The 25,282-nt window shown below is 43.2% G+C and overlaps 1 protein-coding gene across 2 annotated transcripts in view; it reads right to left on the bottom strand.

Moving 5' to 3' along the window:
• Positions 1 to 3,334: 3,334 nt before the first annotated feature.
• The window catches only part of KIFAP3 (kinesin associated protein 3), a 106,584-nt gene continuing 84,636 nt past the window's right edge, over positions 3,335 to 25,282 (bottom strand). The window contains exon 20 of one of the 2 annotated variants that reach the window (XM_019530820.1): positions 3,335 to 3,790. In XM_019530820.1, coding sequence (XP_019386365.1) covers positions 3,682 to 3,790 — 109 coding nt within the window. In that variant the 3' untranslated portion in view covers positions 3,335 to 3,681. Of the gene's footprint in view, positions 3,791 to 5,919; positions 6,447 to 25,282 lie in introns of those variants that run through there. The other variant, XM_019530819.1, reaches the window with a different exon arrangement.

The following is a 25,282-nucleotide window of genomic DNA, read 5'->3' as shown; positions in this document are numbered from 1 at the left end:
AACCTTAATCAGACATAAGAATGATTTTCACCTGGTGACTCCTGCAGCAAGTTCCAGAATGGGTACTCAGGCTCTAAAGTGTTGACCTGGGGAAGAAAACCAATCTTGGTTTCAAGATTGCGAGTGGTGGAGAATCTGCCACTTCCTCAGGCAAGTTGTTCCAATGTGTAATTTCCCTCACTGTTCAAAATCCAGACCTCGCTTCCCATTTGAATTTGTCTAGCCTCAGCTTCTGGTCACTGGATCTCCTTAAGCTTTTGCAAGATTCAAGAGTTCCTGATTATCAGCCATGTTCTCCCCATAAGGATACTTATAGCCCATAATTAAATTTTTGTGATTTTAGTTTTGGTCAGTTTGATACAACTCAGGGGAATTGGAAATTCACAGCTGTGGTTTGAGCTGTAGCCAACGGAAAGCAACTTGCATGCAACATACATTTCCCGCAGCCTCCTGCCCAGTACTTCTAACCAAACCAGACCTCATACTGTTGATGACTGAGCTGGAGTACAAACTTCCCCCTGACAATTCATTTCCTTTATTTGCTTTTCTGCAGCTCTGTGAATCTCAAGTGTCAGGAGCAGAAGAGGCCCTCTGGCCTCAGTTCCCCTTAGTCTGCTGTGAAAACTAATTCTACTTGTGATTTAGGGCTCTCAAGTGCTTGAGGAGTAGGTGCCTCCTGTGCTAAGCATATGTACAACCTTCCCCCAACTGCCTTTATTGAAGTAATTTCCTCCCCCAGTTTCTCTCTCAGGGGCTTTTGTGTTCAGCCTCCCACCCATGCATTGGAGTGTAGCAGGGAGCTTAGGATGAGCTGCTAGACTAGTCTAAACAGAGTGCGGGTGACTGGGTGAAAATTACATATGCAAGGCAGGTGGTCCATATATTAAAGGTTTTTCCCTCCCCAGCAGCCTGCATTTGCTTTCGTGGTGTAACTTGTGCATCACAAGGAGATATATTTAATACCATTAAAACTAATTGCCCTCTGTGTTGCATAGTAAAGTGACTCAGGGGAGAGATTTTGTGCAAGCATTCTGGATAGCAGAATGAATGTTGAAAGGAATTACCATAGCACAGTGGGAGGTCTGGGTTTTTCACACACTTTTTCATCTCTCTGATGTTATTTCAGTTCCACAGAGTGCTGGGACATAAGGATGTGGTTTACCCAGTCACTTTGAACCTAAAATATAGAACCAATAGCATGCACCAGCACACCAATCCTTTGGCCTCGTCTAGACTAAGATTTAAAGGTAGTTTTAGCATATATACCAGGGCATTTTGGTGGAGCAATTTAGGCAGCTCTCTAAGGCTTCAGAGGCATGAATTTAAACCTCAGTCTAGGCTGGTGCTGAACATCAGCCTGGACTGACCCAGCTGTCAGTGGGTGTTTGGTCATTCAGACTGGAAGTCAAAGGTAGCTGGATATGATGCTAAATTACCCGGTTCCCTTGTGTACCATTGGCTACAAAACTCATGCTAGTCCAACAGGCTTATGATTGGATGGATCTTTGGATTTGTCCAATGTAATAAAGCCTGAGCAGGATGGGATGAGAGGAATTGATACAAACTTTCAAGTAGCACAGGGGAGTGGATGTTCAAAGTGAAAACTGCAGAAAAAAGTTTAATGGCATCATCAAGATCCATCAGTCCCTGCTATACGCATGCCCTGCTGTTTCAGAGGCTGCCCGGCTTCTTCCAGCCTACAGTTCCCTTTTTGAGGCCTGCATGGCTGCAGGGAGAAGACATGCTGAGTGAGTCCTGGTGTCCTCAGTGGGAAACTTCTCCTGTGAAGTTTTAGGCCTGTGGCAATGGGAAGGAGTTGCCTTGGTTAGGCCCTATTTTGCCTCTTATTCTAAGTGCTGCCATACATCAGCCACAGTTCAGGCAGGTGACTGCATTCTATCTGTTCCACCACTGATAGATGCTTGATTGTTTCATATACTTTAGTTATTTATTTGTAGATTTTCCCTGCTGTGGTTGTTTCTATAACCCTCAAATAATTTCTGTTTTCACCTAAGTGTTTTTCTATGACCCTAAATAGATGGGAGTGGCAAAATTTCTGAATTTGGGTACTAATTTAATCAGCAGTGATGTTTCCATTTATATAACTTTCTAATCTGAATGGCTGTAAGCATAACCTTCCAGACATGGACTGAGAGCAAGGCCATGCAGTCTGGTCTTCCAATGCCTTTTCTCTTACTCAGATCTCTCTCAGACTTCATCTGTGGAAACTAACCAGGACACGGGCAACTGGTGCCTCCCGAGTTAGAAGAGGCAGCGACTGGGGGGTGGGGCAAGGGCGGGGGAGTGTCGGGGTCCCCCACATCCGATCACACCAAACCGGAAGTCCCAGCAGCACACCTGGAAGTGCCAGTGACACTTCTCCTGGTGCCCCTACTTCCCAGCCAGTAATCTCGGGGGGGGGAGGGGGACACGGACGACACACAACATACCAGCGCTCCTGCCTGTCGCCTAAGCAGGGAATGCCTGTCAGGGGGTGCACCAGTGCTCAAGGGGTGCATGTACACCCCCTACACATTGCCACTGGACCAGGATCATGTCAGCTTTAATGCTGCTGGAGCTGTTTGCTGAAGACTAGGGCTCAAATTCAGATAGTGGGAGAGGGATGATATTATTCAATCAGATATTGCCTCCCTTTTGACAACAGGCAAGATGATTTAAGGAGAAAGCTACAGAGAATGCTCTTCTTTTTTAGCAACCAGAGACATTTGGGAACTTCAAAACTTTCTGCATTATTATATATATTATGATAGCACTCAAAAGCCCCTAACCAGAGATTAAGATAGAACCACCAAAAGAAAGATCTAGAGGGCAGCATCTTATATAGGAACCTCAGCATCCTTCCTTCTCCAAGAAGCAGGTGAGCAAGCAGGCTTGTATTATACCCAGGCATTACAGGATTGCTGAGTGGACTGGCAAGTGGACTTCAAACCTACACACCTGGGTAAATTCCAGTTCTGAACATACCACAGAATTGGGATGGACTAGCAAGTGAACATGGTCCCAAAAAATTCTTGAACCTAAAAGAGCAGCATAGCTTCCAGGGTCAGACTGGACTGCTACTGAGTGCTAAGTTTAGGGTTTGTCCTGTAGATAGTCCGTGAATCTGTACTTTACAGCATTCTTAAGAGGGACCTTAACTATCAGCGTGGACATGGCCAACGTTTCCAAACAGTGCCACTGGATACGAGAGATTAGCAGTGTTCCCTGTAGGAGGCTTACTTAAGAATATTTCACTTAACATCTGCCACAGGAGACATCAAAAAAAATTTGGTGAACAAAAAAAAAAAAAAATAATCACTTAATGTCACTGCACTGACTGTGTAGTTTTTGTATTTAATAGAAATTAAATTAGTTGCTTAATATACACAGTGTAATGTTTACTTTCCAGTCTAGTAGTTTTTCAATACTTGCTTTCAAATCACATGACAAATACTGTACAAAAATTATAAATTGAGAACTAAGGAGTGAACACAGTCACTGAAATGTTAGAGCCAGCAAGGCCCAGGCTAATCTCGAGGTTCGCATACTAAAGGATACATAATCACACAGACTTGTCACAGTATAATCATGCATTTCCAAGGAATGATCTAAAGCCAGCTATGCACACTTGTTCCTAGTGGAGCAGGAGGGAGAACACTCCGGAGTATGCAGTAAGTTGCTTTATCGAGCTCCATAGCCATAGTAGTAAGGTTCATCTGGGCGGTATCCATAGGCAGTCACAGGGCGGCTAGGAATACCGGTTGGCTGACCAAATCCATCCACTCCAATGCTATGAAAAGAAAGAAGAAACAAAATGATGTTCTGGCTTGTCAGAAATACAGGCGACTGGCTCTAGGATATACTCTTAGTTTGGGAGTCTTCACCTTTCTCCACAGGTACACCACATTTTAAGAGAGTATCTTGTGAGGTACCTCTCTCCCGCTCTAGCTTGTTCAGATATCTCCTATTTGTGATCATGTAATATCTCTATAGAAAATAATATGACCCCTTAAGTAGAAACAGAAATAAGGAAGTTTTTAACAGACTTGTTTGCTCACTCTAATTAAGTATAGCAAACTGGGAACTGGACAGCCTGTAGTATGTAACTAGCCAAATTTGCGGGCCACACTTTCTGATGCAGTATGGAAGACAGAGTGATAGGGACTCTTGGAACCTGTTCTCTGCTCTACTGTGAATGTTGTGGTGAGGCATAGCTTCTTTGTGATATATAGTTGGCCCAATAAAAAATGTAACTGGGAGAGTTGTCAGATAAGCTTTTGGGTGCAAAGTGCCCTTCACTTGTGTGACTCCATGTGTCTATCTATAAAATGGGAGTAAATATAGGCTTGTCTCACAGGGTATTTTAAATAAATTTGCTAGAAAATGGCTGTGGATGCAAAGCTGACCGTCAGCACAACCAAACAGCCAAGTTTCTTTCTGAATGATGGAGAGAGCATCCCAAAGTCACTGGGAAAATGCCAGCTGGAAATCTGAAGTGGCTCGTTTTTGGCCTTGTAAGTAGAGTATGCAATGCAGTTTCAGAGGGGATGTCAGACTGACAGCCAAAGGATGGAGAGAATTTATCATGTACTAAACACCTCTGTCTTAACAAGACAGATGGTAATTTGGTCTTCATATACGGTATCACTTTTCATACTCTACTCTCCCAAAGCAATGAATCAGATACTGGTGGCGCAAGCATTCTGCAGGCAGAAGTACCAGATATCCCATAATCACCAATAGCTTTCACAGAGAAGGCAGAGACAGAAAAGTAAATGTTTCCCAGGATACTGAATTAACGATTAGGTTATCTTTCAAACTTCCACCTAAACAGACAGAGATAGGCAGAAATCTCTCTAAATTTAGTGTCTGACTAGTGACAGGTCAAAAGAGTGGAGTTTCTCATCCAAAGTAGTTAAAAAGTTAGAATGGGGAAAAGGTGAAGTTTATTATTGTTGCTAGCATGCTGAACATGCTAAACAAAGTTCACTTAAGCTGCAACAGCATAAACATGTAAAAAAATAATACAATCGAGAACACACACAATGGTAATATTCTAGGTCCTGATCTGATGAAGCGCTCAGCCACATGCTTAAGTGCTTGGGCTAAACTGGCGTTGACCAGAAGTGGGAAGGACTTTGTTCCAGCACTTTATCATCATCACCAAGACACTGCTTCTAGAAATATGCAAGTGTCCAGGGTATAGAAAAGAGCCATTGGTGATTATCTAATCAGAAAATCTGTCTGTCTGAGGGAAGCCCCAGCAGTTCAGAAAGTGAGAGACTTTTGAGGGCTGGTTCAGAAAAAGCTTCTCCCACCCTACAAAGGAATAGTGTGTGGCTGGTAAGCAAAACTGCAAAGGTAATACCCTATGAGAGAAACAACTGGAAAAGAATGGCTTGTAATCTTTTGAGGTGGGTTCTCTTTTCAGTTCACTCCTCAGCAGCTGCAGTCAACTAGCAGGCTATAGGCAATAAAGGGTAGAACTTTTTCAACAACAGGTTTAAGGCCCAAAAGGGCTTTTCCAAAAAGAGATCAGAAAGGGTCCCATCTTCACTGTTTGAGATGTACCTCTTCTCTTCTATCCCTCAAAGAACCAGACCCTGCACTAGGAATATGATTATACCAGAAGGTCAGAGAACAACCTTCCCTCCCTGGCTTACCATTTGGATTCCAACCAGTCTCCAACACCACCTAGTTTCTACTGTGACTGGCATTAGAGAAACAGAGAGATTGGACAAATAGGCCTCAGATGAGCTGTTATGAGGTATTATTTCCTGCATACAGGCCACCGAGCTTTTGCAAAGAGTTAAACAAACTTAAACCACTGGTGAAATGGACCACCCTGTTTTCAAGTAAAAAAAACAAAACAAAAAAACAAACAAACTGAATAAATGATGAAAAGTGAAGTATACTGATCAGAAGAAATGATCTCAGGAGTTACTAATATCCTGCATTTTGAACATCAGGAACCACATTCTCCATTTTGTCTTGCTAACTTAAGTGCACAGATGTCCATGGCGGTGTAGAAGCATAAAGCTGGAGTAATGGCAGAAGTCCAGGGTTTGTGCATCTAGGTTAGGCCACAGAGCCAGTTTATAAACAAGTATAATTTTCAGAAAATGTGGTTCTAGATCTCATTTATTTTGCAGTGACTTATCTGAATTTGCAGTGACATCACTGTTGGACAGGTTTTTTAATTATTCACATTGTGGTAGCACTCAGGAACTCATCTTGTTTGTTACTCACTCTTACCACAAAAAGTCATATTTTGGCCACCTGAATGCTTCACTGGCATATAGGCATACACCCAGACCTCATACCTGTGACTTAAAACAGAGCCAACTTGTTGCCATCTTTCATGCTGATGTGGTAGAACGGGGAATGAGAGACACAGGTCCCATATGGCTGCTTGGTTCAAGATAAAGTACTGCCTCCTGAAGACTCTAGAGGGAAAACCACCCTATTAATTATGAAGGTGGCTGCACCTCATATAACATCATTTTAGGGGCCGTCTCTGGGTTGAGGTCCACATTTCAGTCATCGCTGTATGTGGTACTAAAAAATAAGGCAGGGTGTAGTGGCATGTCTGAGACTAATTTGTTCAGAGGCATGCTGCTCTGCGTTGTTAATTTCTAAGGTGCTATCCTGCCCTGTTTTCTGCCTGACTTTGGACTAACAGAGCTAGCTACCTCTCTCTATTAAAAAAAATAGTGAAATATTGTTCTGGTCAGAAGTACTGTAATCTGTCACTGTACCATGAGGTGGCACTACTTCCCCATCATTGTGGCCAAACATTTCCAGCCACTCCAGTTGAGAATCCTTATTCAAACAACATGCATGCATCTAAGCTGATAACAGGAACGGGGAAAAAACATGGTTTCAATTACATTCTCAACAAATCATTTTTTAAAATTTGTACAGATGTGTAAGTATTTAGGTCCAATTCCTAAAGTCTAAATTTAGAGGAGTATTAGTTATTTACAAATAGTTAAGACATACTTTAGTGTCCTGAAAAAAACCCTGTAAGAGATGGACCATCTGATAACCACTTCAGACACTGAATTAAAAAAGGGTAACATAAAATTGTATTAGAACACCTTGATTAGATCAACATTCTCCAGAAAATGGCCCACTATGTAAATGAATAGGTAAATGAATAGCTGTCTGTGCTTGGAAAAATGTTAGCTTTGCTTTTACATGAAGGTACTGCTCCTGAAAAGTACTACCCTCACTATTCGACTAGGACTGATGGGCTAGAAGCAAAGGTCCACACCCCTCAGTCCTGGGGACAAAACATGAATTGACTGGGATGGTGGTAGAGAGACTTCACTGCAGAACTGAAGTCTGGCTGGGTGCAGGCAGAACTATGACAGTGCATGCATACCTCAGGCCTGCATCATGCCTCCACCCAGACCTGAAAAAGTCACTTTGAAGGTGAAGAAATGAGTTCAGGATCTACCTTCCATTGCACCTGTGGCATCTCAGCTAAGGCTGGCAATCAAGGAGTCAACTGTGATGATGGAGTTTAGAAAGTGAACACCTGCCTGCTAGTGACCAGACTGAGATCATAACTTGCCCCTTATATTCTTACTTCAACATTAGCTATTTAATCCAAAGCTTACTCTTAGCTAATGCTTGTTAAAGAAACACTTAAATAGTGCTTAGAAGGTGCTGGGTGCTTTACAGACAAAAGATCACCACCATCCTCCCAAAACAACAGGGGCTTTTCTTAATGAAATTAAGAAAGTAACCCTGCCATCCACACCCCTTCTCCAAAAATGGGTCTTTCCCTCCCACTAACCACTCACTCACTATTTAGATTGATGACTGATGGGAGCTTTACTTAGGACTGCATAGAAAGCAACAGCACATTATTAAGGACCTGGGACAAGAATGTTTCAGAAACTGCCTTAGTCTGCAAACCATGCCAGGTATCTTTAGTTTTTGAAATTATTTTAATAGATAGGTAGAAGCTGGTGCTGTCCTCACAACACAATTAAGGCAATGCTGTTTGTGTGGCTTGTCTACTGTAGTTCCTGGGACTTATGGAGTTAAACAGTGAACAGCACAGCTAATTACTATGTAATGCTAACCTCAGTTGCTGGTTCATTTTGAGACCCTTAAAATATGAACTGTGTATTTTACCCCTATGCACTCTCTTAATGATTTGTTTTTTTTAGACTGAAATCATTTCCAGCCATCAGTTATACTCGCGGTCTCTACACATGCACTTCTCTGAGCCCAAATATTTCTTTTTCCTATTGGTCTGCCAGCCCCTGTCAGAGCAAATTTCACTTTAAACTAAATGCTATGATACTTAAAACCTCTTGGATTACTCAGGCTGCTAGTGTGATCTATGACCTTCCCAGAATGACAGCTGAACTTTCCAATTTGCTTGTACTGCCGGGGAACTGAAGTACACATGACAAAGAGGAAAATGTTCCTAATGTGCATGAGTGAAGAGAGATTTCTTAACAGCTTTATTTATTGATATTTACTTTGATTCATAACATCCAAAATAAAATTCCTATCCAGAGTCCTAGGTGACTTGGAAACAATTTAAAATCAAATCAAAATAATAAAACTAGCAATGTCCCCATTACCCCAAAACAGGAAATGCCGCACAGTATCCTAATATTGACTGTGACTGGACCCTCCTGCACCCACAGCCTGAGAAAAAAAGGTAGGCTTTGTAGTAGGTCTGGAAGACCTGGCTATTCTAGACAATGGGGCAAGGAAGAAAGCCCTGCTGACAGCCCTCACTGGGTTTGAGCTCAGGTGCCTCTACCAGTCACAGCTGTATGATGAGGGGGAGTGTAAGGCTCTTTGCAATTAGTCTACACGGGAAAAGTTAGCACCTGTACTGCCCAAATAGCCAGCCATGGTGCAAAGCCACTTTCTGTAGATTTCCACAATGTAGTGGTACAGACCTGAGCTCCATCTGCACTAGTGCTGCAATGACAATTTGTTCTAATACAAGTACTAATTCCTTTAGCATAATCAGTGTCTCAGATAAGCAAGTCTTAGGCTGTTTGGGACTTTATGGGTCAACATTAAACCTTTGAAGTCCATCTGGAAATCCGCAGGTAGGTAACATGGTATAGATCCTCTACTGTGGATACAACGTACTCCCTGCTGGAAATACTACGTAAGAGGCAGTAAGCAGCTGTGCTCTGCACAAGCTTTGCTCTCTGAATGGATTTTATATACTATATGGCCTCATGCAGCACTCACAACAGGAATCAAACTCTGAAGTGACAAAGGTATGGAGGAATGTGGCAAGGTCAATATGGGGAAGGAAAGGCTATGACCTCCTGCCCCAAAAGCAGGCGATGAGGGGCTTTTATTGAGGAGTCTGAAGATGGGTTTACAAGCCTACGAACCCAGATTTGAATTTTTTGGCTTTTATTCAAAGTGAGAAAACTAAGAAGCGAGGCATCAAAAATTACTGCCCGCTGAAAATGGGAACCCAGGTGAGGGAAATAACAGGATGCCAGCTATCAGACAACTCCTTAGAGCTCTTATTGAACTTTTCTGAGAGCTCTGTGACATATAAAAGTCATAAGGAATTGATCACTCATCTTCCAATGGCTGCAAGAATTTCAATAACAAAAACCTGGGAAAAAAGTGACACCCCTAAAATCACTGACTGGTTTTAAAAAAGTTTAGGAAGTTTTAGTAGCGGAAAAGTTGTTCCATCAAGCCAGTGTTCTACAAGGAAGAAAGAAAAAAAGATGCTTACTTAGAAATTTGATGGAAATTCTTGGCATTCGATTTAAAAAAAGAATATTCCCGTGCCTCCAAATTGAAAGTTTGAGAAATGTTTTTGAATATGAAGGCAAATGCAAGTTCTATGAGCTAATGATTAAGAACAAATTTGGAGTAAATTCTAAATGTATAAATGGAGACAAGTAGAAGATGAGAAGATTTATATTATGTAAAGTTCTGAGGGAAGAGAGAGAGCAAATTATTACATACAGATGAAGAAACATAAAAGTCTAACATTGATTGAAACATAAATGAATTGCCAGAGACTGAAAGAAGAGAAGAAAAATAAAACACGACTGAACACTGACTTGGGTTAAGAAAGTGCTGTTGAAGGAAGATAAAGCTTTGTTATGTATATTTTAGGGGATTGGATGCATTTTTCAATGCTAAATTTGTTATAAAAGTTGGACTAATTAATAAACACATTTTTAAAAAAAATAAGGGAACTTCAGTGGTTTGTCCCTGTTCATACAGTGTCAAAAGTCAGAACTACAGTTGTGTTTCTCAAATATTAGTCCTACCTTAGAGACCTGACACCCCAGCTTTATTTTAAGCCCCTCCTGCACTCAGCGGCAGGACACCATTCAATATGGATAGGTTTTCAAAGGATCTCCATTTATGACGGTATTAAAATATATGCACACTTACAAGGGGCTGTACTTCAATACGGCAAAAAGCTAAGGTGTGTACACACCTGTATACTCTTGGAGTGGCCTTGCTGACCTCTATGGGACTCCTCACTTGCTTAATGTTATCCATGCACTTAAGCACTTTGCTGATTGGGCTTTATTTGCATGCCTAAATATGCTGCCTATGAGCTGCTCTCACTATTGGCTTGGCAAATCCCTCATCAACTTCAGTGGAATTAGGACTAGGCCTATGGGGTTTTGAGCGTCCAGGGTCCTTTGAAACCCTGACCGCTGTACTCCCCATGCAAATACTTCCTCTATGCCAGCTCTTAGCATGCTTTCTTTCTTGCCAGTGTTCTGCATAGCTGTTCTTTTTTAAGATGACAGCTTTAAAGATGCAAGTGTTTCCCCTACTGCCACACAACAGGTATTCAGAATTTAGAATAAACCTATCCTTAGCGTTCTACCAATCAAATTTTGAAAAACCATCTGTTACCTCTATGATGGTATGTATGGTTGATAACATATGGTATGGTTACCATTTTAGCCATCCCACTCTAAAACCCTGTGCCATAAAACCTTGTAATTTATAATGCTGTATCAAGTTTCTGTGGATAACAAGAGAGAATAAATTATGTTTAAGTGAATGCTGGAGGGCTTTCTTTTCTCCTCAGGGGTACCAAAGCCATGAAAGCAAAGCAATAGTCTCCATAACTTTGAGACATAAGCACTGCATTATAATATGTATAACTTGGTGCAGGTTCTTATTTATAAATACATGAGGCCCAACTAGAGACCCAGGAATTTATCACCATTTATGGTGGTGTTTTTTCTTCTTTTCCCAGTGGCTCTCCTTTTTAAGTGCTAAAGAAAGATACTAGATTGAAAGACTGTAAGACTAATGGTCTCTATTTGCAGATAAATTACAGCCTACACAATGCCTGCTGCCCCCCAGACCCACTTTTATGACATACTTTCACCCAGATTTGGAGGCAATGGCTGTCTTCAGTTGGGAGGACTGTTCAGTAGCCACAGCCCATTAGTTCATTGGGCTTTCTGTTGATTCTTGTCAAAAAAGTGCTAGAGATGATAATTTTGTGATATGAATGCCTACTTTAAAAGTAACAGCATGACTACCACTGAGCAACCTTTGGATGGTAGCCACTCCTGGTCACTTTGCTCCTAGTTTGGGCTCTAGTGATCAGAAAGAAGTTGGGTCCCACAGATCATGTACTTAGTCTACTGAGCCAGCTCCTCTCTCTTTTTGCTCAACTGCTCATGAATTCTCTCCATCCCTTAGAATAAGAGAGCAAATTTGGGGATATCAGGAAGCAATATAGAAACTGAGAAGCCCTGAAAAAGTTAGAGGTTTCTATATGTAATAACATGTCCTGTAACCGTAGACTCTACCATTACTGGTCATGACGTTAAAGTATAAACCACAACTATTTTCAGTTCTGAGCTGCACAGCCCCACCTTCCTTTTCCCTATTTGATGTTTATTTTCGCATACTTTCTCTCTCTCAACTTTAGCTTGGATAAAAGCTTTGGGATAGGGAATGTGCCTGTATTAGGTACATAAAATGATACATATAGCCATGTCCTGGTGCCTAATGTTAATATTCTTTACACGTAGTTTTTCTGTATATAATTATCAGTGTTTAAATATATTAACACATGTAATTAAGACTGCAAAGCCACACACTTAAAATTTAGGATACTTGAAGTGAGGCTGCCTGTATGATCCTTGTTAATACATTTTATTGCAGGTTCTAAATTATATGATCACATGCCCTGTCCCCATCCTCCTGGCTTCATTCCATGCACATTATGAGCTGTACTCTCTTAAAGGACAGCTATATTAATGAATGTTCAAAACACTCTTGTGGATTCATTTATCTTTAAAGATGTGACGCTGATGTACAGAAAGGTTGATGCAAGTATCCACTTATTTTAGGTACCCCATTTAAAACATGTTAGACTTGATTTCTCATAGTAGCCAGCCTTATAAAGCACAACTTCCCTTGGCTTCACTTGTAGCTCTAAGTCCTCATCAGGTCTGTAAATTAGATGCAGAGCCTTTGGCTAGGCACTCAGAAAATGAGGAGTGCAAATCTGCTAGCCATCTGTAGGAAGTTTGGTTTACCTGACTTGAGCAGCATTATATAGGAACCCTGTGGTACAGGCTGGCATAGAGTGGGAGGTCATCCAAGTCTACAAAGGCAGTGTTCTACCCTCTTACCCATGAGACCCTCCTTTCTCTTCCTGCAATCATTTCCCACAGACCTCACTACTCCCGAAACAAATTAAGCAGTTGTTTTACACAACAGTCTCCTTTATTAGCCAGGATTGTCTCACCACCCTGTGCACTGACTGAGGCAAGTGTCCTACAGACAAACTGCCTAGGATCATGTAATTGATGGTGTGTATCATTAGTACACACTCAGGGGAGGGGGTGTTGTTTGTTTTTGGTGTAAATTTCCAAATTTTTAAAATAAAATAATTCTATCCTATGACAAACCTTCATGGTTTGATCTCTTGTACAGAACTCTGCCACTTGAGCTAACAGGATAATAGAAAATGGTAGTGGATTGATTGCCAAAGTCTTTGTAGACCAACATTAAAAGGGGGATGAGACACTTTGCCATTGGACTTTGCAGCTATTTGCTGACAGCAGAGGACTGATACAATTCAGGAATCTTAGGTTCTATCCTGGGCCCCTTATTTCAGTCTACTGCCAACTCCTGTCCCTTAAAATCACATACTCTCCTCTATCATGGTGCCTGGGCCTAGGAGCAGTTGCTGATATGTCTACATCATTTCCCTGGGACACCTGGAGATGCCACGCTTGGGCCTGACCCAATCACCTGCTTCTGCTCCAAATATGGAAACTCTGGAGGTGGTTCAAGTACCTACACTGAACATCTTCAAGAGAAAACTGGATGCTTATCTTGCTGGGATCCTATCACAACAGTTGACTTCCTGTCCCTCAGGCAGGGAGCTGGACTCGATGACCTTCCGAGGTCCCTTCCAGCCCTAATGTCTATGACATCTATGAACACATGGCAATTTTTCGAAGAATTACAAAATGGACAAAGTTAGGGAGATTTTCACAGGGACAACCAAATCTTTTGGACACAAGTAGGGGTGCACCAATAGAGATTTTGGGGGCTGATACCGATAGCCAATTTTTAAGGAGGCATATCAGCCGATACCAATCCGATTTCCCATACAGCTATGCGCAGCTGGTTAGTCTGTTGTGGCGGAAGAGGAGGGAAGGGGCACTGGGGAGGAGGGCAGATCAAGGCCCCTGTGATGGAGGGAGTGGGGCTAGGGCTGCTCAGCTGGGGTGGAGTGGGCGTGGAATGGAGCCATGTCTTGCCCGGGGGGTGCAGAGCAAGAGGAAGACTCCTGCTGCTGTGCACATACTCCTGTGTGGTCCTGGATCTCTGCAGGGCAGGGTGGGGCAGGCTGCAGCTGCAGGCTGGGGCCAGGGCTGCACCAGGCTCTTCCTGGTGCATGGGGGGCAGGTGGTGGTGGTGCTGGGAGGGCACTGTTGGGGAGCTGCAGCCACTCCAAATTTCACTGTAGCTCCCCGCCATAGTGGCCCCTCCTAGCACTGCCACCATCCACCTCGAGCGCAGCCCCAGCTCACCCTGCACAGATCTGGGAGCACATGCCCCCCCATGCCTTCTCACAATGCATACAGCAGCACTCCACCCTGCAAAGATTTGGGGGCACCCCCCCATCCATGCCTTCCAAGGTCCTGCACCCACCCCAACCCCAGCTAGGCAGCCCCTGCCCCACTCCCTCCCTCAACATGGAGGCGTTGATCTACCCCCCACATCCCTTCCCTCCCCCTCCACCATAACAGACTTACCAGCTGCATGCAGCTCTCCAAGCTGCGAGGCTCTGCTCCTTCCTGCCTGCATGCTGCACTGTAAATGCCCATGCATGCATGCATGCATGCAGCTATCAGCCAAATTATAGGCCACATCAAGCCGATTTCCAATGCAATCAATTATCTTTATTTCTGTGCCAATCCAATATCAGACTGATGCACTGGTGCACCTCTAGGCACAAGGGCTACCTTTTTACCAGACTACAAGTCTCTGCTCCAAAAGACAAGAGCACTAGAATTTTTTCAAAATAAAAAAAGGTCGGAAAAACCCCCAAAACAAAACACCAGACTTCTGCTTAAAATATAGGTAAAGCAAAATACTTTTATTCAAACTTGCTCTCAAAAATGGCTGAAGTATTTTTTAACCAAAGTTAAAAAAAATCAGCCTATAACAGAAAACTGATATTTGGTAAAGTCATAAGCCACTGAAATCAGGATCTTAAAACATAAAGCACTGGACAACTTTAACAACAAAGAGTGCTACCAGCCTGTTCTACTGAAGGATCCCATTATCTCCTCTCTTTTTCTCTGTGTCTGGGTATTACAATGGAATGGAGCAGAGAAAAAAGTTGTCTCCACATAGACTGTGTATGGTTTAACTTTTACTGATCCTGAGGGCCTGGCTGCATGGGGGTAAGGTTGGCCCACCATTCCCACCCACTTGTGGCATTCCTCACTGAAGTTAATGTGGTCAACTGCAGATTTTCCAGCTGCATTCGAGCTGTACATGTACTACCATTTTTATGCTGGCATAATGCTGGCCATGTCAATGGCATACCACTTATCAGCCCCTCTTTGTCCTCCCCTCAGGAGAATACTCAGGAAGTAGTACACAGGTAGGTAACCAATGGCAGTAGAGATCCTGAGGGAATAGTAAGCTAGGAGTCTTGAGGGCCCCAATAAATCTGGGATCTATCAAATATACTCCAAACAACCCCAAAAACCACACCTGTCCAACTGGTTTGAGATGAATCCTCCCTCTATGGAGATAACTTTGGGACTAAACAAGGCTCCTGAGTGAAATCTCTCTCTCTCATAGGTGACGGGGTAAGCTAAGACTGAACACACACCAGACTACATGGATGTTACCCACTGAAGTTGTGAGCACAAGATTTCTTTTCCTTTTTTTTTTTTTTTTTTTTTTTTAAAATATTGGCCCTACTACCACCTGCTTGCATAAGTGACCAAAGGTTCAACTAACATTATTTTTCTGTACTGATACCACCTAAATAGCACTTCTATTTAATGTTACAGCTGGATGATATGGACAGCCTGGAGTTCAACAGGTTAAACATGTGGCTCATCACAGTTCCAGATCAAAGATCTTTTTTGGTTACAATACAGAATATTAAATAGGCTATTAAGGCAGTGCTAATGTTAACAGTTGTAGCACTTCCATGAAAATGCATCCTATTCAGAAAGTATTAGCGAGATGCTGAGATGGAAGTCTTGTGCCAAACTGTTAAACATCATTGGGAAGTCTCAGTTGGAAGAAATAAATGAACAGGACATCAAACTGAAATATTCTATTAGCTCTCACCAGTGGTACTGCAATCCTAATGCAACTCCCTGACAGACACAGACTTACTCCAAATTCAAACATTAGAGCCTGCTAGTCTTTCTCCCCTTTTCTCTTAGAAAAGCTGCAACAAATTCTAATTAGATCATGCCTGCCCTGTCAGTGAAGGAGTGCAGACCTGTGGCCTCAGAACTGTAATGATCCCTTGAATGACAGGGCAGTTTTCAGTGGCTAGGGACAGACACCCAAAAAGCCTGAGCCTGAATTGATTCAATCTTTGCAGGTTAGTCTAACCTGACTAAGCTAAATCCGTTTGTAACTGCACAGACATCCCAAACGTGCAAGCACATGCCTGCAGTAGCTCAGTCTAGAAGCTGGGGGGGGCACTGTAGCAGCCCTCCCTTCCCTTCCACAGTTCTGAGCTGCAGGGGAGACACTGACTAGCCCAGCAGGGAATTGATAAGTGTTTATCAGTCCAAACTCAGTGTTTATCACCCCATTAAGAAAACAGAGGGATATTACCAGCTACCTGTTGATTCTGCCTTTGTCCTCTGCCACAGCAGGGACAGTAGCCAATATGTGGTCTGCTGGCTAATACACAGACACCTCTAAGTAAGGCAGAGGGGAGGGGGGAATTCCTACTTAGCACAGAATCTAAGGCAGGTGAAACAACCTGCAGTCTCTGTGGAGCCAGGTAGCAGAGGGGTGTCTGGTTTAACTTAAAGGTCTGGGACAGACATTGCATAAACCAGTTTGAGCCAGATTAGTTAAGTCTGATATACTACATTCAACCATGTTTCTCTCAAACTGGTTTCAGCCATTTTCAAACTGGTTTATGTGCACTGAACATTTGTTCTATTACAGGTTTAAACCAGTTTCTCATCACTTATACTGGTTTATGTGTAATGTCTGTCCCTAGCCAATGACATTGGAAGAAGCATTTTAATTACAGAAAGGGTTGTACTCTTTCCTGAACCCCCCCCCCCACAAACTGGCTTTAGGAGATCACTTACAAGGATGACTTACCAGCCAGAACATTTATTTCATCTTGGAAAAAGATGAATTGCAGCATGTATTTTGTAACTGTGAAGAACCCCTTTTCCAAGTCTGCATTGCAGGGTGGAAAGTAATGGGAGAAGAGTTTACAAACATAACCAAACTCAAGAGGCTAAAACCAGAGGATTTAAAAGAGCTAACATATAAACTCTCTTTAAACATAGTTACTATTGTCAACTTTAATTGCTAACTGGCCAAAAGAAAACAACTCTATATAAAATAACCAGCTAGAACCCAAAACCAATACCTCACCAAGCTATTTAAACATGTGACAGAATCTCTGACATATCTTGGTGCTCTTTGGAAAGCACAAGGCTGAGTTTCATGCACTGGCCCAAATTAAGGACTGATTTTACATCCTAACTAAAACAACTGACTTTAAATCGGGCTGTGTGGGAGATACAACAACACTGATTTAGCCTACTTCCTTTTGAAAGGAGATTATGCACCAAAAAACCCCGTCAAACTTGTACCTTTCAGTCATTCATTAAAATAGCTTAACCCTCTTGTTATCCATATGTCAATCACTCTCAACCCTGGATTAAGTGGTACACAAAGTTTCTAAGTTTCATGGTGCCATTTGGCACTAAGCATAAAAATGTTTTAACAAAATCCTATTGTTGCTCTCAATTACAGACCAACAGCAAAATCTGACAACTGGGGAGGAACGAGCACTGTGCTTTCTATGCGAGAGTCCAGCTAGGTATCAAGGGAAAAGAGCTCTTAAGTACACTACTGAGGAGTGATTGTTACCACCCAGTTGTGAAACATTTCTTAGAACAAAACTCTGAACTGGTGCTACTCAGCCAACTGACACCAGTTACAAGTCTTGCTGAAAAGCAGGATTGTCATCCAAGAACCTGCCAACTCAGCTCACTGAAGGAGTGCTGTCAACTGATTCGAGTGTAGCCTGGGCGTGGAGAGAACCTCAGTTCACCTTCATGCTTCCTCACTGACTTGATGTCTGACTACAGGGTGAAATCCTGTTTCCCTTTATGTGTATAAAAAGCAGTTTTCTAGCCGTGTAAGTGGATGTTTTGGCACGTGCATACAGGTTGCAGTGTTCTTAACCCTACACAGACTGATCATGCTAAAGCAGCTATGCACTTGCTGAGCATGTATGCAGCTATATGTCCATTGTGGACATACAGCATGCTGAAGTCATGAAAACAGAGCTGACCAGAAATGGGAGATGGAAGATAACAACTCTCCCATGTTTTAGTCCCATAGCGAAGTGGTTAGGACACCCAGAAGGGGTTTAAACTTGTATGCCTATGATTTCCCAGCATAGTGCTATAACAACCATGCCATAGGACAGGCATCATCTGATCCCCTTCTCTTTTAGCCTGTCCTCCTTCCCATCCATTTTATCCAATGACTATTAAATGCTAGGAAAGCTGACTCAGCTTCAAAAGGAGCACTGGAGAGGGACATCCTGGATAATGTCTTACCTGTAGTTTGGCGATTAAAGATCTATGCTAAGCCAGAGAAATGCAGGTTCAAACCCTCTCTGGGTGAGGATTGGTGGAGCCTAACACCTAGATCTCCTGCTTTCTGGAGAAGTGCCCTGAACATTATTGGGGCTTAAGTGTGGTGTGGGGGAGGAGGGAGAAAGCAGGTGTTTAACTCTATTTTTCAATTAGTTTATCCCAAGAGAAAACAAAAACAAATCCCTTTTTGGGTTACTCCAAGTGAAGCAAACCCACCAATAAAATGTACTGATTTCTGAAAGTAACAGCGAAACATTGGGACAACAACATAAGAGAGACAGGCAATAAAAGGCAATGAAGATGCTCCCGAAAATAGCCAAGAAAAATGGGTAAGATTCGGTCTTTGGGCTTAGGATCTGGCCTCAAATCTTTAGGGTTAACATTTTTTAAACAGCCCTGATGTCTTCCGTGGGCGAATTGCTTCTCACCATATCCGCTGGGTGAGAGCACATTTGGGCCAATGAGCAAGAAGTGCTGTTAGAAGTGTGCCCTGAAACTGAAAATGCAGTTCTCAGGCTCCCAAAAAGACTAGGGACAGAAATTACACACAAACTGGAATAAGTGATCAGAAGCCAGTTCAGATCTATAACACAACAGAAGTCCAGTGCATATAAACCACTTTCATAATGGCCAAAACTGGTTTAAGATAAATCTAGACGGATGTAGTATCAGATTTAACTGATTTAAGTTAAATAGGTTATTGAACTTCTGTCCCAGATCCCCTCCAGATTCAAGTTAACTCACAGTCCTTCCGCATCCCAGGATGCTTTGCACCTCTCCTACAAGTTTCCTCCTCCTCCCCCCCCCACCCCACACACACACACAGGGTCAGCAGGCTAGCCTTGGCCCAAGCTGTCTGATCCAGCCAGCAGGGAGGCATGGTGTAGTGCTCCCTGGCTTCTGGTCTAGGCCACTGCAGGTATGTGGCTGCATTTCTGAAATCAAAAGTGAATGTCTGTTCACCAGCTTATCATTCAATCTATGCAGCTTAGACTAACCTGCAGAGATTCAATCGATTCAGCCTTGAGCTTTTTGACCATCTGTATTTAGCCAGAGAGCAACTGGCTAATGGCAGTGTTGGCCCCTGCCATCAGTACTAAGGAACAGACAAAGCCTTGTGCTAGGGACTGCTTTACTGGCTAATAAGTACATTACACAGTTAGCAGCACACATCCCATGTGCCCAGCTACATCATGACAAAATACATAATGAAAGGCTGGACCACAATCAAAAGCCCAGAAAAAATGCTGGGGAAAAAAGTCCGTTTTGATTTGACTTACAGCAGAGGCCAATAAAAGTTTTAGAACTGCTTTCTGCAAGTTAGCATTACTAGGGGATCTGTGACATTCAATAGACCATGCACATAACAAAAATGGAAAGAATGTTAATTATTGATCAGCAAACTTGTGAATATTTTACCACACAGAACACGGATGAAATTCTGGCTGGTTGAACACCAGTGTGGGCCACGGTGAAGTCTGAGCAACATCTGGCCCTGATGCAACAAAGACTTTAGAGTACTTTAAAAGAGGACTTCACCCCCAAATCTTCCTATACAACATTTCTACCTACTCTAAGTTTGGAGTACACATCTTAAAAGTAGTGTAACTTGGGTAAGGCAAGAGAGACACCCACCCAGGGCACCAACTATGAGGGGGTGCCAAGATCCACCCTGCTGGGAGTGTCTGCTGCAGCACCAGATCTTCACCTCCCCTGCCCAGCCACAGGAGCTGGGCAGCACAGCACTACACCAAACAATGCATCTGGGGAGCAAGTGGGACAGACAGAATAGCGCTCTTCCCCCTATCCCCAGGAACCTTTGCCAGAGCTGGCACAGCTCTGCTCCCCACATGTATGTCTAGCAGGGAGGAAAGAACAGGGCATTAGGATCCACTCCAAAGAAAGCCTGGCCACAGGAGAGCTGATGCTGAGCTCTGGCAGCAGCAGCCATCACCTGGGAAGGTAAGACTTCCCTTCCTCTCGCCCACTCTGCTTCCCCCCCCCCCCGTAGTTGGCATACCCTTGCCCTGGGTGCTCAATGAGTTCCCTATGCCACTGCAACTTATGGAATGTACCAGATATAAATGTATATTGGGGACTTTTTTCTTAAACGTCCAGATCCCAGAGTCACATTGTTATGCAAGAATCTTCGCCTTAATTGGAAAAAGCTTCCAGCCCTCACGGAGAAAAGACATTGAAGCTGTGAATCCTAAAGGCACATAGGAACAGAAGACTGGAAGGGCTCTCCAGGGTCCTCACATATAGCTCACCACTGTCCCAGGCTTTGTCATATAAGCCAGTTCATAAACTTACTGAGTTCCATTTTTTTCAAAAATGTGTGTTCTTTTAAAACTAGTACCATGATTCCTGACTTGTAACATCTGAATACCTGAGCATGGTAATACAGAGATTCTGAAAGTCAAATTTTAAAAAATCAGCAGAATTCTAATTATATTTCAGTTATGCCAGGCAACTAATTTGACTTGTTAAATTAATTTATATACTAATGATTTAAATTAATTTATTTAGTAAGGGTTAGTTCACAGCCCAAGCACACATGTACTATAACCCTCAAGGAATTTCCCACTAACCTATAAGGCCTTTTAAGACCACTCAAGGTAGTTTTAATTTTGAATCCTATGAGCATGCTTATACGTACCACCCTCTTCCCCCCCCTTCAGTTTATTACAGTTTTAAATCTTTCTTCCAGGCCTGGCCTTGCAACCACTTGTCTTGATAAAATAGGTCACTTAAAAAAGGAAAGCTCAATAAAATGAATGACAAAAACAACAAGATTAAACCGATTGTACTGTTTTTGTACAGTGCAGCTGAATTCTGCAAGTACGCTGCTGGCTGTGGTTTGGCATTTAACAGCATGTGATCAGTGAGAAGGAGGAAATTTTATTCTCATTAACTGTTGCAGATTTACTGCAGTGAAAAAGAGCTATGTAACCTGAGAAGTGACAGAGCAGCGAGATCAAAGCAGCAGTCTGGAAACTAAATAAACCTTCGGGCTACTTCCTGCAAGGAAAATTCACTCTGGCAATGTAAAACAGAGTCCAGTTAAAAACTACTCTCAGTTTTATGAGCTGTCACAGCAGCTCGAGTGGTTTGGACCAGTCAAGTTTAGAACATTATATTTCCTTGTTTTTGCCTTGGATACTTCTGTAAGCAGTTTTATAGTTTTTCTTCTTTTTTTTTTTTTAATTTTAGGGGAGGGGAAAAGAAAGAGAAATAAAATTCTTCTCCTTTAGTTGAAAACAAGAGTCACAGCTAAACTCATTAAAAACAGGCAAGTCTTCATTTACACATTCCATTCTCATTTACTATGTTTTAATATTTTACTTTGAGATTTATAGGCAATGTACATTTGCTTTAATAACTCTTCTGCATTCTGTTCACTTATTGCTTAATATAAGTGCAAATCAGTTTACAGAGCCCAGATGGCTTGTAACCTAGGAGCCAGTCTATCCTAGTAGCACATCTGGAGGGGCTATGAGCAGCAGACAGAATGTGGGAATTAATTAACATTACATTTCAAGAGACAGACCCAGATTTGGACAATTTTTGTAGGACTTCCAAGGGACTTAATCTAACTGAAGCAGTATTTTGGCATATGTTTTAATTATTAATATACATCTAAAGCTTATTGGTTAAATTGGCTCGAATGCAAGTGCAACACAGTGGAATATGCAGCGACTGAAAACTGTAAAGAGCCATCAAGAATCAAAAGTGGCCTTGCAAAGAGAGGAAATGGACTGAAAGCTCAATTTCCTAGTTTCTTCCCAAATGGAATCTGCAGCTTATTGAAAAGATTACAAATGAAAATTTTATCAAATGTGTGACTTCATCTATTAGACTGCCACTCTAATTATTCAGAGGGATTAAACCTATGTGGGATGGGCTCACAGGCAGGCAGAAAGCTGACATGAGCGTGGGCAGGTGCCAGCTTCAGCAGGGGCAGCTCAACTGGGGCCTCTGCTACCACCAACGCTGCCTCCAGGCCATTTTGGGGCCCCATGTCTGGCAGGGAGGAGCTGCAGGGCAGCCCCAGTATGGGTTCCAGGCAGCTGCAGCAGCAAGTAGGTCCCTGCAGAGGTCAGGGGGAGGCAATTGCACCCGCCACCAGGTCTCACTTTTGCCCAGCACCCAGCAGCAGCTTCTGCCCAGCTCTGGGCTGAATACACAGGCCCGGCCCCTGCTCCAGCTCCCCTGCCTCACTCTCCCCGCAACGTAGGGTTGGGATCCCTGCAGCACCTGCTCCAGAGATAAGAGTGGTGGTGGTGGCAGCTGGGCAGAAGTTGCTTCTGAGGGTGAGGGAAAAAGCAGGACCTTGCTGCCTCTCCCTTGCTGCTGCTAGGCCCTTCTTGCTGCCGCTGCCCTGCAACTCGTCCCTACCACCATCCTGCCAGGTGCAGGGGCCCGGGGCAGCCCAGAGGCAGTGCTGGTGGCAGTGACGATAGCGAAGAGAAACCGCAGGGCAGCCCCGGCACGGACTCTGGGCAGCTGCAGCGAGGAGGACCCAGGAGTGGCAAGGAACAGGTAGTCAAGTCCCGCTTTTTCCCCACCCCCCAGCAGCAGCTTGTGCCCAGTCGCCACTGCTGTGGTTCATAGTGGCTGGGACAGGCAGGTCCAGAGCGGGTGCTGCAGGGACCCCAACTCCCACACAGGGCGCAGTGGGCTTGGCTGCAGCTGTGCACTCAGCCCAGGACTTGGACACTGCAGGTGTGGGTCCTGGCTGGTCTGCATGGGGCCAGGGTCAGCAGCAGCAGCCAGAAGTAGCTGGCACCATTGGGGCTGCCAGAAAATGGAAGTCTGGCTGCAGAGCTGCCTCAGCCCCACTGCAAACTCAGGGGCAGTGGGATGCACCATAGGCTGGACAGTGCCTGGGCCAGGTGGGACAGAGGGACCAGCCACAGGCTGGACAAAGGCGCAAGAACTGTCCTACTGCACGTTAACATCCCCACAGTAAAAAAGTGCAGTCCTTGTGGGTTAGAGGTTGGATTAGATCAGTGGGGGCTCACCCTCTTGGCAGGTGTGCTATAAATTAGCCCTGCACCCTCCCCCCAAGTGCCATTCAGATCCTTTCTTCCGCTCAATCTGCTGCTCTGCTTTTTGTTCCCTGCCCTGTGCTCCTTACCTGATCTTCTACACTGCTTTCTGCTCCTTTTCTTACCTACTGTTACGCTGCCCATCTCCTCCTTGGCCTCTTGCGTGCCACACAGAGGCCGCATATGGCACGTGTTATAGGCTGGCCACCCCTGGATTAGTTGATCGGATAGTGCATTGTGACTTTAGGGCACTTATACACGTGCCCGACACTTGCTCCGCCTCAATCCAATTAGAACACGTCAGAACAGACTCTACTGAGTCTGTTGGTGCATGCTAATTAGCATGCTCCAGCAGCCTTGGCATCACGTGCATTCAGTGTCCCCACACTTCAAAATGGCAGCAGGGGCACTTGAACTAAAGCTCATTGAATAAGCTTTAGTTCAAGTGCCCCTGCTGCCATTTTGAAGTGCAAGATGCTGAATATATGAAATGCTGCAGGCTCTTTAAATAGAGTGGCTTCCAAAAGATGCCCTAAATGTCTATGAACTCATTTTACTATAGTGCCAATACATATCCATAGGGCTTCTCTACATAGGAACCCTATTGCATGAGGCCATGATGCTATGAAAAAAAAAAGTTCTTTTTGCCTAAACAGCACCAAACCAGTTAGTGGTAAGACTTTGGGCACAGCACAGGCACCCCCCACCTCTTACCCTGGAGAAGTCCCAGGGCACACAAGTGCACAAGGATCCTTGAAGGTTCAGGACCCTAGTATTTAAAAGGCAGTAACAAGTTCAACATCATAACATGGTGGTTTGGTCCAATCTACACTGGTAAAATCAAACTGTTATAACATGATCAGGGCACTATTATGAGTTTCTGTACATGTGGCTTTGTAAACAAGCCCTGAAATCTGTATCCAGCACTACAACAACAATAAATTAATCAATAACTGAATCCCACAGCTAAAAGATCCCACATGCAAATGAAAGTGTTTTGAATCTTGTCATTCTGATATGATCCACTGTTCACAGAAATCAAAGAAACTTCCTATCAGCTTTTCAGGAACCATAATCTGAACCTTGACATTAAGCCAGGTTCTAGTCTGTTGTTGGCACTTTCTAGGTACAAGGTAAACTGTAACGTTACGTGCATTTACAACACCCACTCAGACCTCGGGGAACATAAAATTGGATCATAAACTTTGTGAAGCCTCTTGACCCCACACAGCTACATTAAAAAAAAGAAACATGTAGATGGTAACATAAAGAATTAAAGAGATTAAGTATATTTTAGTTTTGTAGCAGTAGAGATTTTTTTTTTTTTTTTTTAGATTAAAACCTTTTTCTTTCAGAAACTTCATAGCTCCTAAGCCCTTTTTCTTGTTTATTTCAGTGGAATTTACAATTTGCTAATACTGATGTGTGATAAACTAATAAAACCTGGTTACAAAGTTATAGGCCCAATATACTAATAAAACCTAATTCAATTCTCCTTGGGAAATGCAAAATGAATAGTGTCCAAATAGCAGAAACACAATCTCTCTCCCCTGAATACTTTTCGAGGACTAAAAAAAAAAAAAATGCAACTTTTTTACAAAGTTTAAATGATGCAAAAAGTTAAAAGAAGAGGAGGAAAAGAAAACGAAAAAAGGAGAGAAGAAAATACAACTGCTGGAAATCTAACAAAACATCATAATGGTACTCTATCAGTGTAAAATCAGGCATCAACAACAACATACAACCCTCAATTTTTCTATTGATAGTTTCATAGATTTCATAGACACCAGGGCCGGAAGGGACCTCGGGAGATCATCGAGTCCAGCCCCCTGCCCAAAGGGCAGGAAGTCAGCTGGGGTCATAGGA

Source organism: Crocodylus porosus, unplaced genomic scaffold (assembly GCF_001723895.1).
Source record: "Crocodylus porosus isolate Cpor-Errol unplaced genomic scaffold, CroPor_comp1, whole genome shotgun sequence".
NCBI lineage: Eukaryota > Metazoa > Chordata > Crocodylia > Crocodylidae > Crocodylus > Crocodylus porosus.
Note: the sequence above shows the minus strand (reverse complement) of the source record. Positions and strands in the feature narration are given on the sequence as shown.